The following is an 18,312-nucleotide window of genomic DNA, read 5'->3' as shown; positions in this document are numbered from 1 at the left end:
TTCTTCATCTTTGTCTTGTGTATGAAACAAGGAGTATGCCCTCTCCTTGCCCTCTTCATTGCATTCATTTGAAGATGAAGCTTCTTGGATTTCTTCTTCGGAAGATGAGCATCTCTCACCTTCGGAATTCCCCTCCTCTTGGTCTTGCTCCAATGAGTCACCCTCTTTGGATTTTTCTTGAATTGGTACAGTGGAGGGGATCTCATGAATCTTGGCCAATTTGCTCCATAGCTCTTTGGCATCTTCAAAATCTCCAATTTGCTCTAAGATGTTGCTCGGCAATAGATTGACCAAAAGCTTGGTCACTTTATCATTGACCTTGCATCTTTGGATTTGGTCTTGATTCCACTTGCTCCTCTTGAGAATTTTGCCCCTTGAATTCTTTGGAGCTTCGAAGCCTTCCATTAGAGTAAATCATTGCTCTATCTCCACCATTAAGAAATTCTCGATCCTTGATCTCCAAAGATCGAAGCTCATCATTGTGAATGGTGGAGACACCCTTGTGTCGAATCTAAGACCATCTTGGAATTCCATTTGAAGTTGAGCTTGATGATGAAGTCTTTGACTTGATAGAATTTGCTCCAACTTCTACACCCTCTAGCTTTGTTGCCCCTTCCGGCGATGATTCCGGTGAAGAGCGGCCTTACTCTGATATCACTTGTTGGGACCAAATATGTAGCTAGAGGGGGGGGGTGAATAGCTCGGCGCGATCTCGTACTCGTCGTTGCTTGTTTCTTGTGATGAAATGCAGCGGAAAATACAAAGAAACAACCACACAACGCTAACTCGTAGATTTACTTGGTATCCACCTCAAGAAGAGGTGACTAGTCCAAGGATCCACACACTCACGCACCCTCAACTAATAAAACACTCCTTTACGGTAACTACCGAAGGTGGAGAAGCCCTACAATACTCTCAATACAACAAGAAAGCAAGAGAAGACAAATACAAGAAATATCTTACAAGATATGTAGTGAAAACCCTAACCCTAGCTTCTTCCTCTTGTTGTAGTCACGCCTCTTGACTTGGATGTCTCTCCAAGATCCTTTAAGAACTGACGGTGAGAGTGGAAAACGCTGTGGAAAAGCTGCTGTGTAGATCGGAGCTGAACAGTGCGAGCAATGGCGAAGGAATCGCACGCCAACGGCTTTATCCAGTGCCAACGGTCGGATCCCGATCGATTAGATTGCTCCTAATCGATCGGGGAGGCTTTGGATCGATCGGTCGATCGATCCAGAGAGCCTCTGTGCTCTCGGGAAACGCCTGGATCGATTCACGGATCGATCCAGGGCTTATTGCGCAGAATCGCACCTCCCAATCGATCGCCCGATCGATTGGGAGCTCTGGACAGATCGGCTGATCGATCCAGCGCTGTTCTGTGCGATTGCGAGCCTCTCCCAATCGATCCACTGATCGATTGGGAGGAAGCTTGTCATGGGGACTCATCCAATCGATCAACCGATTGATTGGACATGAGCCAATCGATCGGCTGATCGATCCAGCTCCTTGATTTTGCCCAAAATCAAGTCCAAAGCCCCCTAAACCAACATCCGATCACCTATGACCTGTTGGTACATCATGTCTAGCATCCGGTCACCCTTGACCTGCTAGAACTCACTCACCAAGTGTCCGGTCAATCCCTTTGACCCACTTGGACTTTTCTCCTCGTGCCAAGTGTCCGGTCATCCTTGACCCACTTGGACTTATCTCCACTAGGTGTCCGATCAACCTTGATCCACCTGGATTTCCTGTGCCAAGTATCCGATCAATCCCTTTGACCTACTTGGGCTTCCCAACACCAGATGTCTGATCAAACTTGATCCATCTGGATTTCTTGTGCCTGACTTCACTCACCAGAACTTTCCATTTGCCTGGCTTCACTCACCAGGACTTTCCATTTGTCTGGCTTCACTCACCAGGACTTTCCATTTGCCTGGCTTCACTCACCAGGACTTTCCATACTGCCTAGTTTCACTCACTAGGTCTTTCACCTGGCTTCACTCACCAGGATTTTCCATACTGCCTAGCTTCACTCACTAGGTCTTTCACCTGGCTTCACTCACCAGGATTTTTCATACTGCCTAGCTTCACTTACTAGGACTTTCTATACTGCCTAGCTTCACTCACTAGGTCTTTCACTTCTGCCTAGCTTCACTCACTAGGTCTTTCACTTCTGCCTAGCTTCACTTACTAGGACTTTCTAATCTGCCTAACCTCCCTATTAGGACTTTCACCTGGCTTCACTCACCAGGATTTTCCAGTCAAATATCCAGTCAACATTGACCTACTTGACTTTCCTTCACAATCTCCCCACATGAACAATCGCACCTGCAATCTCCATGTGTTGTCTACAAGTATTGTCAAACATCGAAACTCATACATCAAGACTCGAGCTTGAACCAATTCAAGCTCAGTCAACCAGGTCAACCTTGACCTAGGGAATATTGCACCAACATAGTTATCATCATCAAAGCTTGAAGATGATAAAGTTAATGAATCATCATTGTTGTTATCCATTTTTTGAGAAAATTGAATGGACAAGGTACATGTTGCTTATAGGGTATATATTTATAATGTATATTATATCTATATTTTCTTTATTTTCTGCATATGACGTGTCCTAACAGTGAACATATTTGAATAAAATTGCACAGTTGGCGTGACACAACAATGATAACATCGAGACAAGTTGAGTAAGCGACGTGACACACTGAATCAAAATTTGTATAATTTTATATTCACATTTTGTCACTATATAATGGCAACCAGATATTGGCATAACACATTTTATGTCAATAATTTTTATGAGAATCTCTCTTCTACTAAAATGAGTGTAATCCCTCGACAAACTTTATACTCATTTGAAGAAGATAAACACTTATGTTATCATATTTCACAAAATCTAATCATTGGGATCAACCAATTGAATGATCAATTTTGAGCAATAATTGAGAAAGAGTTTCATGCATATCACAATTTTGTACATTATAGACGATCGCTAAGATCTTTGCCAAAAAGAATGCTTCTAAATTTTAATCCAAAATGAAAGATTGCATACGACAAATCAAACATTTGAATCTTAGTGGAGCATTTGAATAAGATATTGTAAGTTACTATACTCATATTTATTTTAGACTAGCTAAATTTTATAATCAAAGTCTAAGTTTATTAATATATATATATATATATATATATATATATATATATATATCATTGTCTTCATAACTAATGTTCAATTATTTTCTTGCAGTTAGCTCGTGCTAAAATATTGTTAGCAAAAGATCCAAAAATACACAAAGGGTTTCAAATTTGACCATGTCTGAAATATTCTCAAAGACATTGAAAAATTTGGCACTAACATTATGAATAATGCAGACATGAAATCACAACAACAAAATGCTAATGATGGTTCATCTGAATAATAATTCTCTAATGAAAAATTCTATACATCTTTATCTCCTTATGTGTCTTCTATTGATCTTAATATCACTGATTCAGATAGTAATGTTATTCTAATAAACGACCTCTTGGGGTGAATAAAGCAAAAATAAAGAAAATAGATGATCAACAAATTACAAAAGTAATTAATATTAATGCTCAACTTGTTGAGACTACTATAAAAATGGTTGATACTATGATTTACAAGGAAGAAACTAAAATTTTATTCAAATATTTGAACTCGATCTCTAATCTGATGATGTGTGAATATATTCGCAATGAACAAATTAGAATTATGCAAAAGAGAATGCAAGTCTAAGGATCTCATTCAGTTGCACATTAAGGAGAAGGATCTCAAACATTTCTAATACATAGAGAAGGATCACAACTCAATGTGAAGATCAAGAATCTCAAAATCCTACGAAATATTTTTGGATAATTTCATAATTATTTTATTAGAATGGGGAGTGATATTCCCAAATATTAATATTATAATATTATTGAAGTAATTTCAAGTTTATGTGTATTTTATTAGTATCATTATTTTTTTTGTACTTTGTTAAGTTATTTACTCATGTTTTTAAGTTTTTATTAGTAATATTTTGATTTAGTGTCATTACTAGTTTTATTTTGTATGTCAATGTAATGTAATGGGTAATGCATTTTACATTTATGCATATAAATTTTATAATATTTTATTGTATTATTTTTATGAAATTAGTGATATAATTTATAAATGTAATTATAATTAAAATATATTAAATAATTTTAAAATAATAATTTAATAAATTAAATCTTTACCAATATACATAATAAATTTTAAATATGCTATTAAATACACTTAATTTAAATTTATAAAAAATAATAATTACATCTAATTACATTTAAATATCTTATAAAGATAAATAGTTATAAATTAATTACATTTAATTTTATTAATTTTATAATAAAAATAAAAATAAAAATAAAAATAAAAAGTCTCTACTACACCAAATATGGTGATGTGAATAACAACACCAAAGATGGTGTTGTATTATTTACCCCATCATATTTGATGTGAAATTTGGTGTATGAATTGGAATATTTTAGTATTATTTTTACACAAAATTTGATATTTAGGTGATGGATTGGAGCTATTCTTACTCATCCATTTGTGCCCGTGTTAATTTTTTTTTTTTAAAAAAAATTATTTATTGAATAAAATGATAAGTTGATTATGAATTAAGATTATGTATAAATTTATATGACAATAAAGGAAAAAATGATATAATTATTTATAATATTTTCGAGTAGATTGAAAATTATTTTGATAAAAGATAGCAATAGCTTCTATAAGTAATATAAATGCATATGTATGAATAATATTTTTTTTTTTATTTTATACAATACAAAGGATAGATATAATATTTTAAATTAGAGATGATAAAAGTTATCTCATAATTTGTAACGATTTTGATTAAATTTGCTTAACTAGTTGATTAGGTTAGATTAATTTTTATTAATAGTTAAACACATTTGGGCCAATTTCAAACTACTTTAATTATAATTATTTAGTAATTTTAAATATATTAAAGTAATTATGACTAAAACTATTAAAATAATATTAAAATAAAGATATTTTTAATTTTCATAAACTAAGACATCGTTATTTTAATGATAATAAAAATAAAAGGTCTCATCCGACGGTAAGAACAGGGGACCCTCGTTCTGGGGAGTCAACGCCACGTGGAAGTCAAAGGGCCAGGTGGTCGATAGAAGAAGGATGAACCGACCGGACACCCGAGAAAAGGTTGGATCAATAGGCCGACCGGAGAAGGGTTGGTCGACCGCCCGGCCGGCCGACCGGTGTCCATCTGGGGACAAAAGGCGCTCCGACGGGAGTCGGGGTTCCGGCGCTCGGGGAGCAGGATCATAGGGCCGAGCGGATGACACGCTCGGCCGAAGACATAAGCTAGCATACTGCTAACAGTCTCCACAGAGCACATTACCAAGAATCTCCCAAGTAGATCACTATATATGACCGACCGGACGTAAGGCGAGTGCTGGCCAGCCAGACGACCGACAGGGAGTAAGGAGAAAAGGACAAAGGACATCTTCTGACAGCGGGCGTGCTCTATAATCCGACCATATTTCAAATCTTACGACAAGGGGTTCCGCTGTCCCATCAAAGACATGCTTGGACTATAGCAGTATGGTGTCAGGTAAGCCTTCTGACACGCCCTTACGGAGGTATGGGCTGGGGACACGTATTCGCCTCGGTAAGTGTGCATGAGCTCCTTCCCAGCTCTATATAAGGAGCCTCGCACTTCACCGGAGGTACGCAATCTCTGATACTTGGAGCCACTTCTTCGTTGTTCGCTTACCTGACTTGAGCGTCGGAGGGTCGTCGCCGGGAATCCCTTCCCGGCCCGACTTCTGTGCAGGTTCGCCGGAGCACCGTGCGACGTGCCGAAGATCTACGTCAGCAACTCGGAGCGCACCACGTGCTCAGAGTCCGTTGATTCAACTTTCGGACATGATCAATTTGGCGTCGTCTGTGGGAACGCTCCTGCATCCGATCGGAAGGAATTAAAAAGGCCAAGAAAGACAGAAGAAAGAAGACAGCAGACGAAGAGAGGCCCCAAAGATTGGAACTTGGGAAAGAAATGCAAAAAAAGCACAAAGACCAGAGAGAAAAGAGAACCTTACAAGGAAGAGGAGGATCGAAGGAGGACCACAGGAGATCGCCGGAAACAGGAGAACACGATCACCGGAACTTTGGACCGCGAGGAATAACTGTGGGCACGCGAGAGCATAAGTGAGACCACGGAGGAGAAAGCGAAGCTCTTATAGGGCGGAGCCCGAGCGACCTCCACCGTCGGATCCAGGCCACGGGAGCCAAAGCACACATCCAGCCGTTCATTTCAAACCGCCTCGATCTCGTCGCTCGACCATGCCGCCGCCGTACGATGACGGCAGTGCGCCATGTGGCAGTCAGCTATTCGATGCATTTAATGAGCGTATGCTCAACCTTAATGTCGGAGATTGGCGCAGATTACGAGGAGATTCGAGGAATGTTGTTGTTGACTAACCTTACGGCCATCCCTACGGGAGGCTGAGCGTAGGATAATGGCACGAAGTAGCCACCCGGCTAAACTCGTAGTCCAGTCAGTCGGACTGATCGCCTCCTTCGACTAGACTTGAAGGGGAGGCAAGTGATCCGGCGGTAAGAACAGGGGACCCCCGTTCTGGGGAGTCAACGCCACGTGGAAGTCAAAGGGCCAGGTGGTCGATAGAAGAAGGATGAACTGACCGGAACCCCGAGAAAAGGTTGGATCAATAGGCCGACCGGAGAAGGGTTGGTCGACCGCTCGGCCGACCGACCGGTGTCCATCTGGGGACAAAAGTCGCCCCGGCGGGAGTCGGGGTTCCGGCGCTCGGGGAGCATGATCATAGGGCCGAGCGGATGGTACGCTCGGCCGAAGACATAAGGTAGCATACTGCTAACAGTCTCCACAGAGTACATTACCGAGAATCTCCCAAGTAGATCACTATATATGACCGGCCGGACGTAAGGCGAGTGCTGGCCAGCCGGACGACCGACAGGGAGTAAGGAGAAAAGGACAAAGGACATCTTCTGACAGCGGGCGTGCTCTATAATCCAGCCATATTTCAAATCTTATGACAAGGGATTCCGCTGTCCCATCAAAGACATGCTTTGACTGTAGCAGTATGGTGTCAGGTAAGCCTTTTGACACGCTTTACGGAGGTATGGGCTGGGGACACGTATTTGCCTCGGTAAGTGTGCATGAGCTCCTTCCCAGCTCTATATAAGGAGCCTCGCACTTCACCGGAGGTACACAATCTCTGATACTTGGAGCCGTTTCTTCGTTGTTCGCTTACCTGACTTGAGCGTCGGAGGGTCATCGCTGGGAATCCCTTCCCGGCCCGACTTCTGTGCAGGTTCATCGGAACGCCGTGCGATGTACCGAAGATCTACGTCAGTAACTCAGAAAGTGCCATGTGCCCAGAGTCCGTTGATTCAGCTTTCAGACAGGATCAAGGTCCTTTTGAGTTTTTCCTAAAATAAAAAAAGTAAATAAAGTAGTCGAAAGATAATCAGAGCTCCGAGTTCATGCCTGACCCAAACTCGTAACCCGACAAGTGTAAAAATGGAATTGTTGTTGATCCTATCCGAGCTAAACTTAATTATGTACCTTACACTTTGTTAATAAGACGTTCATTATACTGTCTTCAATCCTGACCGTCCGTCCAGTATAAAATGAAGGTGAGAGGAATATAATTTGGTCAGGATACCAACTGAATTTATTTTTATGAGTATCTTTTGTAGAGCGTTTTAATCGTATCAAAGTCTGCAACCGGCGCTTCTCTCTTCGGTATCTCTCTGTCTCTCTGCGGCGCGAACTTCGCCGGCGATGGTGGTAGCGGAGGAGGCGGCTCAGTTGGATCGGCTCGAGATCCAGGTCGACAGCGGCGGCGGAGGGGCGTGGGAGTACCTCTGCCTCGTCCGCAAACTCAAAGCCCGGAGATCCGAGAAGGTCCTAAAGCACGGACTCGCCATTTTGAACGATCCTACGGTCCGATCCAAGCTCGGAGGAGAAGGTATGTCACGTTAATTGATCTTTTTATATATATATTTTTCTGTATAATTGTCGGAGATCGCTTCCAATCTTTCATGGGTCATAGGGCAGTCTTATGAGACACCTAGATCCGGCTGTTTGAAGCCTTAATACGCGTTGCCCTTTGTCCATATGAGAATTGTCTTTGTGGAGACTGGAGAACATTGCCATCGGAGAAGTAGTAAGATATTCGATCAAGAGAATCAAAATTTCACTGGGCCATGCAAAATGTATTTCTCGAGTTCGTGTTGGTAGATCCAATTTGTCTGGACGAATTCATAGAAAAAATGACTTGGTAAAAGGTTTCCTGTCAACATTTCGACCGATCAAATCAAATATTGCTATCAATTTCACTCGGAACTATGATAAGCTGTGCTTTTTGGTGGTACTGATGCGTCAGTTTAAGTGTAATTTACCTCTGACCAGACAGCTTAAGCATTTGGATAGACTGTAAATTCCTGGAGTTAAACTTTTCTGTTGGTTGGCTAATAAAAGAAAGAGCTGAGGTACAAAGCCTACTGAGATTCACGGTTATGCCAATATGATTTCATATGATATTTTAATGGAACTACGAACTTAGTTTTCAATTGCATTTGACATGTTTGTTATACATTTTCTATAACAAGCATCCAAGAAAATATTAGTTTCTAGCAAGATCGAATGCATAGTTAATTCCAAACATCAGGTAGAGACTACGACGTGATATAACTTCCCATTGTCACCCACGGCTCACCTGCGGAAATGGTTTGGGCCAATCAGTAATTGTTATATATACGATATCACTACTTTGCCAGACTTCTTTTTCTAATTTCTATAGGAATTATTGGCAAAAGAAGTGACATGCTTCGAAGGTCAAATTCCTTCTCAACTATTAAGCATTGTACTTTTTCCTGTGGTTGCCATACAAACATCTGTAAATTGACATATGCTAAAAGCCTACCTGAGTAATGGAAGACAAGAAATTTACTGTTTCTCTTTTGATGCAGAATGGACTCTTTATGAGCAGGTAGCCTTTGCTGCTTTTGATTGCCAGCAACACAATGTTGCAAAGGTACAATTCTCTCAACCTGTATATTTAATTAATTGTGTTTTACTTCTTGAAGTTAATTTTATTAGCTTTGAGTAATGGTTGTGTCTTAGTTTTCCATCGACACATGATTTTGTACACACACACATCCTCTATCTTAACTTATATATTTATTTTACTTAACACATAACTGATGTATTTTACTTCAGGCATGTATCTTCTATCTTAACCTATATATCTGATTGTATTTTACTTCCTTTTTGATTATTTTACTTGCTCTGAACAACAGTTCCTTGATATACATATCGCTAACACATGGTTTTGTACACACACATCTTCTCACGCGTTCGTGCGCGCACACATCTTCTATCTTGGCCTATATATTTATTTGATTTTACTTCCTTGAAGTTTATTTTACTCACTCTGTACCATAGTTCATTTTGTATCTTGCAGTAACACATGATTTTCTATGTCATTTCTATGTCACGTACTGCGAAGTTTTATTATGTTTTTTGCACTCTCACCTGTATAGGTGCCTTTTAATATGATTAGCTTGGAAATTGCTGAATTTTTTATTGACCACTTGACCCACCCATTTATTCATTTGGTATATGAATGTGTGTTATATAGCTGTTAACATCATGCGTGTGAGAAAAAGTTCTAAACAAATGTTTGACGGCCTGAAGAAGTTTTTTATCTTTGCTCTATTCAAAGTACTTCCTGTTATTGCACGGTCTTTCAGAAAGTCTATGGAAATTGAGAAGCATTTTAACGGTTATTAGGATGTCAATTTTAAGTGATTGTCTGGAGTAGAAAAAAAAGAGAGCATGTTTTCCATTATTTTCTCCTTAAATTTTCAACATTTTATAGTAACTTGGTATCTTTTTTTTCTTGCAGGATTGTATAGCAGTTCTCTCTAAGGAATTCCCTGGAAGCCTAAGAATTGGTGAGCTTTTCCATTTTTTTTCATAAATATTAATATATATCAACACTAAACAGTTCGTCATCTTCTAAAATAAATAAGCAACTACATTATTTCTTTTGGAGTCAGCAAGGTCAACAAAGCTTTGTTAAATTGCTAAACCTATTGCAAATGTTTGGGTTGTTAGATTCAGTTGATCCCCTAGGATATCTAAAAGATCCAGCACAGCAGTTTGTGAAGGTTGAAACATCTGTGCCTAATAGGTTATGCTAAGTCAACCTTCTTTGCAACACTGAGGCATGACCCAAGCTGTAGAGAACACTAGTCAAGTATCCTTTTGGACCGCCTGTTGTCTTAACTCTTTAAGTCAGGATTTAGGTTTTTCTTTAGTTTTTTAATTTTCTTGTCATTAGCTTGTTGATTGACATTAGAGTTACCATTTTTAAGTATAAACACTTAGATTCTTCAACCATCACTTCTACCTTGCCTTTGGCACTGCCAATTGAATGTTGTTCTTTTGCTCTTGTGAAATGGCTTGTTGCAAATGTTAGCACTTGAGCAGATTCATAGACACACAATGGAAAGAATATCTAATAGTAGATAAACAAGACATAGAGAAGCAAAATGTTTTGTGGTTTCTTCAACCTGCAAAATGTTATTATGAAGTTACCATGCTTTCAGTTACATTTAAGGTTTACTATGCAAATGCTTGTTGATTTTGTTCAAAGATTGATACTAATTATTTTGGTCAACCCTTCTCCGGGACCATACATTGGCGGGAGCTTTGTGCACCGGGCTGCCCTTTATTGATACTAGTTATTTTAGGACTTTATAGTTACATATTTTTGCAAAAATTTTCAGGAAGACTAGAGGGAATGCTGCTTGAGGCCAAAGGTGCTTTGGCCGAAGCAGAAAAAGTATATGCACGCCTTCTAGAAGACAACCCACTTGATCAGGTGCGTTCTCGAATCTCAATCTCTGAATAATCTTTCCTGTTTCATTCTGAGTTTTGAATGAAAAACACTTGGTTGTAGGTCTGAATGTTAAATTCTTGTTAGGTTGAGTTTGCTGACATATGCTCGATCAGTGTTTGATGGCATAATACTATCAATTTGTGGTGCTAAATGCAACTTGTGATTTGACCAAGTTAATTGGGTTTCTTTAATATTTGTTTGCTCTTTAGATGTTATGGCTTTTTTATGAATTTCTTGAACAACGAATTGTAAGTCTTATACCTACACTGTGCAGATAATCTTCAAGAGAATGGTTGCTATTGCAAAAGCACGAGGAGATATGAAAGTTGCTGTTGATTTTCTCAACAAGTACTTAGACATGTGGGGACTTATCCATTAGTATTTGAATTTTCTTTGTTATGTTGCATTACAATCTTTTGTTACTAACACATTGTGAATTGTTTGACATTATATTAGATTTATGGCGGATCATGATGCCTGGAGAGAACTGGCTGAGATCTATGTGTCTCTACAAATGTGAGGCATCTTGATTGTCATTTTGTAATACCGTTTAGCATATTTTACTGCTTATTTATGTTTTTCTAACTTTTCTTCCCATTCAGGTATAAGCAAGCAGCCTTTTGTTACGAGGAGCTGATACTGTCTCAACCAACAGTTTCTCCGTATCATCTAGCGTATGCAGAGGCAAGTAGCTTTCAACGATCTTGGCAATTCATTCATGTTCTTAATTGCTATTCTTCCATGTACAGATGGTTTCTAATGCATTTAACATTCTTAATTTAATGCTTCTCCCTTAGGAGAGCAGTAGTTGATACAGTCTTGTTTATAAATTTGACACCTTACTTGGATTTTTGTTTATTTGAAAACTACTATTTTTATTTTTGAAGCATTTTGGACCTAACACCTTAATAGATTTTATTTCTCATTTCAACTAGTTGCTATACTTGATAGCAGTAGAGGTATAGTATAGTTCTAGACATTGTAGTAGGTGATCCAATTGAAAATGACAGCCTTTGATGGAGAGACCACATGATGTTGACTAGATCGTCAATTACAATTTGAGCATTTGCAAGATGTCCAAGCCTTATATGAGCGAGACTGTCAATGCAAGCAGAATTGTGGGCTAATGACAAGGAAGAACTATTATTAACTTGAGTTGGACCAATAGTTGGATCTATCAAGTAGTTAATGTGTTCTCTTGATTTGGTGGTAGACTTGACCACGGTTCGGAACCGTCGGTTCGACGGTTCCTGGCAGGTCAACCCTTAACCTTAACCACCCAAGACGATTACGGTTCACGGTTTGCCATGATTCAAGATTATTATATTAAAAAAAATAAAAATTATTTTAAAAAAGGGCTTACACTTATTTAAGCTGCCTACGTATCGCCTTAGGGTATAGGGGAATCAAAGTCCACGTAGTTCTTTTACATTGTTACCCTTTTACATTATCGCTCGATTCCATTTCCCGTTCCTGTTATATTCGTTCCTTCAGTATCAAAATCTTTGACTTCGTCATCTGAAAGTTGCATTCCTTTGATTCTTTTCTCGGCTCTGGTGCTATCGTCTTGGGCTTCCAATGAGTCGGGAGACAAAGTTGATCGTCATTAATATGTTGCCGTCGGCACTGAACGTTTGCTCCACAGCAACAGTTGACACTGGACAAGCTAAAATTTCTTTGGCGATCACGGAGAGAACGGGAAGCTTTGAGCCTTCTGCGACCACCACTTTAAGATATTGAAATTTTCGCTATCTGTTTCATTAAAATCAAAACAAGTTGTAAAATAATTCTCAAGTTCCTCCGTGGAACTTGAGGATCGTCGTGGACATTTCGTCCGTTCTTTTAATAAAAGTTGTGCTTTTGTAAACTTTGTATTTCAGAAATATTAATTTGTATTCCATATTTTGCATAATATTAGTTATAAATATCATCTAAATAAATTCTAACATTATATATAATATTAACTGGATCAGGAGGAGAAGAATCTTTAATTGAATTAAAGTGTCATAATATAAAGTTAACATTTCTCGTAAAACTTCTAATTTAAATCTAGGATTTAAAGCAAATGCAATTAAATAAATTTCATGAATAAAATAAAAATGTTTTTCCTATTTAGTTTTCATAGCTAAGATGTAAGAAGATAAAAATTCATTATTAATATGTTCATTTAAAACTAATACTATATTAGAAAAATTTTCTAAAACTAATTGAGCAGTGGGATAATAAACACCGGAAAGTGTTTGGTTGCATCATTAAATACTTTTAAAATTTCACAAATACTACTATAAATATTCCATTGTTGTGAAAATAAATATATATTAGTATTAGTATTTTGTGCAAAAAATAAACATAATAATTCTTTATATTGAAATGAATTATGTAATAATTGGTATGTTGAATTCTAACATATTGGTACATCACGTGGAAATTTTTTAGGTCTCATTCCATTAATTTTACAAAACCTACCCTATTGTTTATGGATGAGACCATAAATAAGAAATTGCAATTCTAATTTGTTTAATATAATTTTCTAAAATTTTTAATTCATCTTGAACATATAAATTTAAAACATGGCATACACAACGAATATGAAAAAATAAACCACCAATAATAGATGACAAACAAATTTTAGATCATCTATACAAGTGGTATTGGAACTAGCATTATCTAATAATATTGAAAATATTTTATGAGTTAATCCATATTTTTCTAAAATTAAACATAATAATTGTGCGATGTTATGAGCATTATATGATTCATCAAAAACTCTCTAAGCTAACAATCTTTTTTTGGAGGTTCCAAGAGTTATCAATCCAATGGCAAGTCACACCCATATGCGAGTATATTTGTCAATGATCATTACTAATATCGGAACATAAAAAAAAAATATTATTTAATTTACTAAATTCATCAATTAATTTTTTTTTCTTGTTTTACTAATTTTTTAATTGTACGAGTAAGTGTAGTCCTATGAACACGTTTAGTACATGGATTAAGAGATTCTTTATAAAAATCTTCAAACGTACATTTAAATCTAAAACTAAAAGAAAGATGTTCTACGGAAATAAATTTATCTAATGATTCTCTTAATTTATTATCCGAATATAAACATAAACCGGAATCAGTAGTACCGCTAGTTGAAGAAAATCTTGATAATTGTGTTTGAGAATGATTGAGTCCATATTCCGTCGGGTGCTTCGTTTCTACATGTCGTTTCAACGATCCATAGCCGTCGTCGGCTTGGAATTTGTAGGAAACATTGCAGTGCTTACATTTTGCACGCATTTCTCCCGACAGAAAAGTGACATTCTTAAAATGTTTAGTGAAAATAGAAGACTTTAGAGGAGAAAGTTTCCGAATCTTAAAAGTAATTGCATCGGTACTTCCTTGTGTTTCGGGTGTCGGATTCAATCTCATCATCGGTGGATTAAATGTTGGGGCCCTCCTCCCGTGAATTCACTATTTCCTTTCCCTTCCAAGCTCGAGATGATGCACCTCCACGGCCTCCTCCATTGTAATTGAAAATTGGAAATGAAAGTGTGTAGAAATGAAGACAAAAACTATAGAGAATACGAAATTGAGATTAAGAGTAGAGAAGATGTGTGTGAATATGATGAAATGAACTCTCTATTTGGTTGGATATTAAAATTACTTATCTTTGTTATCGCCTAATCATCTCATTGATATCAGCTTTCGGGATAATGTATAAGGTATATGCCAGATTTTCTTTTTCAATGTTAAACCATCAATTTTGAGACTTAACTATGATCACAGGTGGTAGCTTGAAATTTTCAGTTTAGTGAAATCTTACAAACGGAAGACAAAGAAAAACTAGAGAGAGTATTCAAAATATATTTGAAAGGTTGATTTAACGAATGTATAATCCCAAGTGCTAGGCAATTATTAAAACCATGAGATCTCTCATTTTCCATGGTTAATGTTCTTGCGTGGTTTAAAATTTGGACGAGGAATCCAAGTTTCTTGCCAGTTTTATGGATACCCACTTTATCAAGTAGACATAGTGGCAATTTCAGTTTTCTTTCTAATTCTAGACCAATAAAATTGCAAATTTCTCACTCGAGCAAGCGGATCAGATAAAAATAATTTGGTAGTTTATCCTCTCATAATTTATTTTCCTTTTCTCGGTTGACAATGAATTACAAGAGCATGCAAGTTCCCTTCAAGTGATCTCCTCACTGTCTTGTGTCTTGATTCAACAGGTACTTTACACCATGGGGAGCCTGGAAAATCTCCAGACAGCCAAGAAGTACTATGCATCTGCCATCACCCTAAGCGGAGGAAAGAACATTAGAGCTCTCTATGGAATATGCTTGGTAAGACATCCTTGATAACTACTACTTGTCGCTTTCCCACAATTATCGTACTCGCTGACATTTCACGTCAAACTCCTCCAGTGTAACGCTGCCATCAGTCAGCTAACAAAAGGCAGGAACAAGGAAGAGAAAGAGAGCTCCGATCTGCCATATCTGGGGGCAGAAGCTTTGCGACGCGACTACAAGAACAGGGCTCCCAAGAAGCTGCCTCTTCTCAACAGCATGCTTAAGAACATGAAACTGAGTTCTTGATCCGAAATCTGCGGAAAGGTTATTCCATATTTACTTGAGGATATTTTTATTTAGATCTGTTCTTTTGGGGGCTAGGGCTGGCTTCATCTGTGGGTTGCATTTGCTGAATTATTTTGTTTCAGACGAGAGAAACATCTATTTCCCCAGATCAAAATACCATGACAGAATTGGTAGTATACAGCATCGAAAAGTCTGTTCTTGTTTCTAAGAAGCCTCAATCTTGTCCGGCACATAAAAAAAAAACAAAGGGTGAAGCAAATAACACCGAATCAAACCTGGAATGATGGTTGTCTAGTTTTTTCTTATGAAAATTTTTCATTAGTCGTTGGAGTAAATTAGAAAGTGCTCATGACGAGCAGCTCAGAAGTCTAGTATTCTGTAGTTGCATGTCTTATTTGAAAATTTTTTTTCTATAAATGTATTATAATTAGATATCAAAATACAAATATTTGGTTGACAATTTAGTATCTTTCCGTTGCACCGTAGCCTAAAAAGCTTGTGCAGCTTATCTGGCAGTTAATACATTAATACAATCCATCGTACCATATCACTCACATAGGTCCATATCTACAAAAGGTTAGATGAACGGTTGTGTCTAGCTTTAATACTTGTGACCTTAGGTCAAACTCTAATTGCTTTGTAAGTTTGAATTTGTCGAGTCACATCCTTTGAAACCAACCTCCAATCCATCGAACCATTTTCTCACTTGGTCGTTAAGGCCAACTGAAATACATAATATACATTCATACGTCGGATCATATCATCTCCAAACCATGAATATTAACTCTTTCCTTTCTTTTTCTATCCCGACGAACTAGGGATTGTGATTTAGATATGATCTCATTGATATTTAATAAAATGATTTAATAATTTTTTTTTCATCATTTCTTTCTTTGTTTCTGTTCCCCTCTTAAAAAATCCCTTTGGCAGTGTTAAGTATTTTTGTTTGAATGATTAAAAATATATATATTTGATATAAATTTTGATAAACTATTTGCACAGACAGATTCATAAACCCTAAAAATTTCTACCTAGATTTATCGAACTAAATATGATTTCCCTAATAAAAATGCACAAAATCACGTCATCATATTCAGAAACTAAGGAAGAAAAAGAAAAGACATTTGTTTCGTGAAATTTTGAAGCGCTCACAGGTTTTCTTCAACAACAACAAAACTTCAGCCGGCCAACCCGGAAGAAGGAACAGAGCAGAGGGATTCCATGATTCGATCCACAATCTCATACCAGACTCCTCCCTCGATCTCCAATTGTTCTTGGATCGTCCTTCATGATCAAATTCCGGAACTTCAATCCATCTCCATCAGTCTTCTCCAAGGCAGAGCAGATATGAACAAGTTTCCTAGGGCGAGGGCAACCCTAGCGGCAGCGGGACGGAGCACGGGAAGTCTTCGTCAGCGGCGGCGGAGGGCGGTTGTGATGGGAAGAGCGGGGCGCGGCAGAGGGGGCAGGTGCACTGCCCGTGCTCGAGCCACCGGTCGACGCAGTGGCGGTGGAAGATGTGACGGCAGTCGCTCATTCGCCGGACCTTGTCCGCAGGCTCGAACTCGGACAGGCACACGGCGCAGCAGCAGATGTTGCCGCCCGCCAGGTTTTCGAAGCGGGTAGCGGGGGAGAGCTCCTGGATGAGCTCGGCCGGCACCGGGGGCAGGAGCAAGCAGCGATCCGCCTCCTGGTGGAGGTCGCTTTCGGGGTCCGAGAGGCCGAGGCAACTGGAGACCCAGTTGAGGAACCTCCGCAGGTGAGCCAATAGGAACAGCAGGTGGAGGAGCAGCTTGGGAAGCTCTGAGTAGCAGACGGGGAAGCCCATGGCAGAAGTGCGCGATAAATGTTCGATGAAATGCCTTAGAGAATTATTGAGAATGCTACCTGCAACTCGGCAACTGGAACTGTTCGAGGAAATGCCTGAGAGAGTTATGAGAAGAGACGCAGCAAGTGTTCGAGGAAATGCCTGAGAAAATCATAAGAAGGGAAGCTTGCAATTGTTTAAACAAATGCCTGAGAGAGAAATCATAGGAATGGGTGCTGCAATTGCTTGGGGAAATTCCAGATAGAATTTATGAGAAGGGAAGCTGCAATTGCTTGAGAAAATGACTGAGAAAATTCATACGAAGAAAAAGCTGCAATTGCCTGCGAGAATTCCTAAGAGGAAAAGCTGCAATTGTTTGAGGAAATGCCTGGGAGAATTATAATTTATAAGAAGGCGGGCTGTAACTGGTAATTGTATGAGGAAATGCCCGAGAGAATCTCACAGCTAATAAGGATTTCGGGGTCACTTTTCCTTTGGCCTTTTGCTCTCTGTGGCCGTGTCTGTGTCTGGAGAAGAGGTGGTGTTGGGTATAATTTTATACATGGGTGTGGATGGAGGTGTAGTCAATTCCATCCCCATCCCTTTGTGAAGAAAGACCAGAAGAATGGCATGTGATGGATCCTGTGGAGAGAAGCATGATTTATTGCTGGGCAATTGACTCATCAGCTGAAAAGTTGTTTGGTAGTGCAACAGATCGTTCTGAGCTGCCATCATTGCCTTCAGATTTCCACAGGTCAATTAATCAAGTTCTCAGTAAAAAAAAAAAGTATTAGAAAATCTTTACAAAGTAACAGACTTGTTAGTTGCTTTCATTTTTTTTTTCTAGGCTTCAGTTTTGTTAAATGCTCTCATTGGATCACATCCAAATGCATCGACCAATCTGTCTCTTTTGGCATCATCTGTGGACGAACTGGACCC

The 18,312-nt window shown here is 38.5% G+C and overlaps 2 protein-coding genes across 3 annotated transcripts; one reads left to right on the top strand and one right to left on the bottom strand.

Moving 5' to 3' along the window:
• Nucleotides 1–7,739: 7,739 nt before the first annotated feature.
• On the top strand, nt 7,740–15,749 carry LOC122047252 (ER membrane protein complex subunit 2-A-like). Of its 2 annotated transcripts, XM_042608413.1 has the most exons (10): nt 7,740–8,040; nt 9,044–9,108; nt 9,982–10,030; nt 10,868–10,962; nt 11,255–11,340; nt 11,437–11,496; nt 11,583–11,664; nt 15,201–15,314; nt 15,396–15,584; nt 15,689–15,749. In XM_042608413.1, exons 1-9 carry the CDS (start codon nt 7,854–7,856, stop codon nt 15,564–15,566), a joined length of 909 nt encoding a protein of 302 aa, XP_042464347.1. In that variant the 5' UTR covers nt 7,740–7,853; the 3' UTR covers nt 15,567–15,584; nt 15,689–15,749. The 2 variants fall into 2 exon arrangements, with proteins under 2 accessions (XP_042464347.1, XP_042464346.1); XM_042608412.1 differs by having other exon boundaries at nt 15,396–15,749.
• A 918-nt stretch (nt 15,750–16,667) lies between these two features.
• Nucleotides 16,668–18,072, bottom strand: LOC122047253 (brassinosteroid-responsive RING protein 1-like). The gene has a single exon (XM_042608414.1). It carries the CDS (start codon nt 17,392–17,394, stop codon nt 16,927–16,929), a length of 468 nt encoding a protein of 155 aa, XP_042464348.1. The 5' UTR covers nt 17,395–18,072; the 3' UTR covers nt 16,668–16,926.
• Between the last annotated feature and the right edge of the window lie 240 nt (nt 18,073–18,312).

Source organism: Zingiber officinale, chromosome 2B (assembly GCF_018446385.1).
Source record: "Zingiber officinale cultivar Zhangliang chromosome 2B, Zo_v1.1, whole genome shotgun sequence".
Taxonomy (NCBI): Eukaryota; Viridiplantae; Streptophyta; class Magnoliopsida; order Zingiberales; family Zingiberaceae; genus Zingiber; species Zingiber officinale.
Note: the sequence above shows the minus strand (reverse complement) of the source record. Positions and strands in the feature narration are given on the sequence as shown.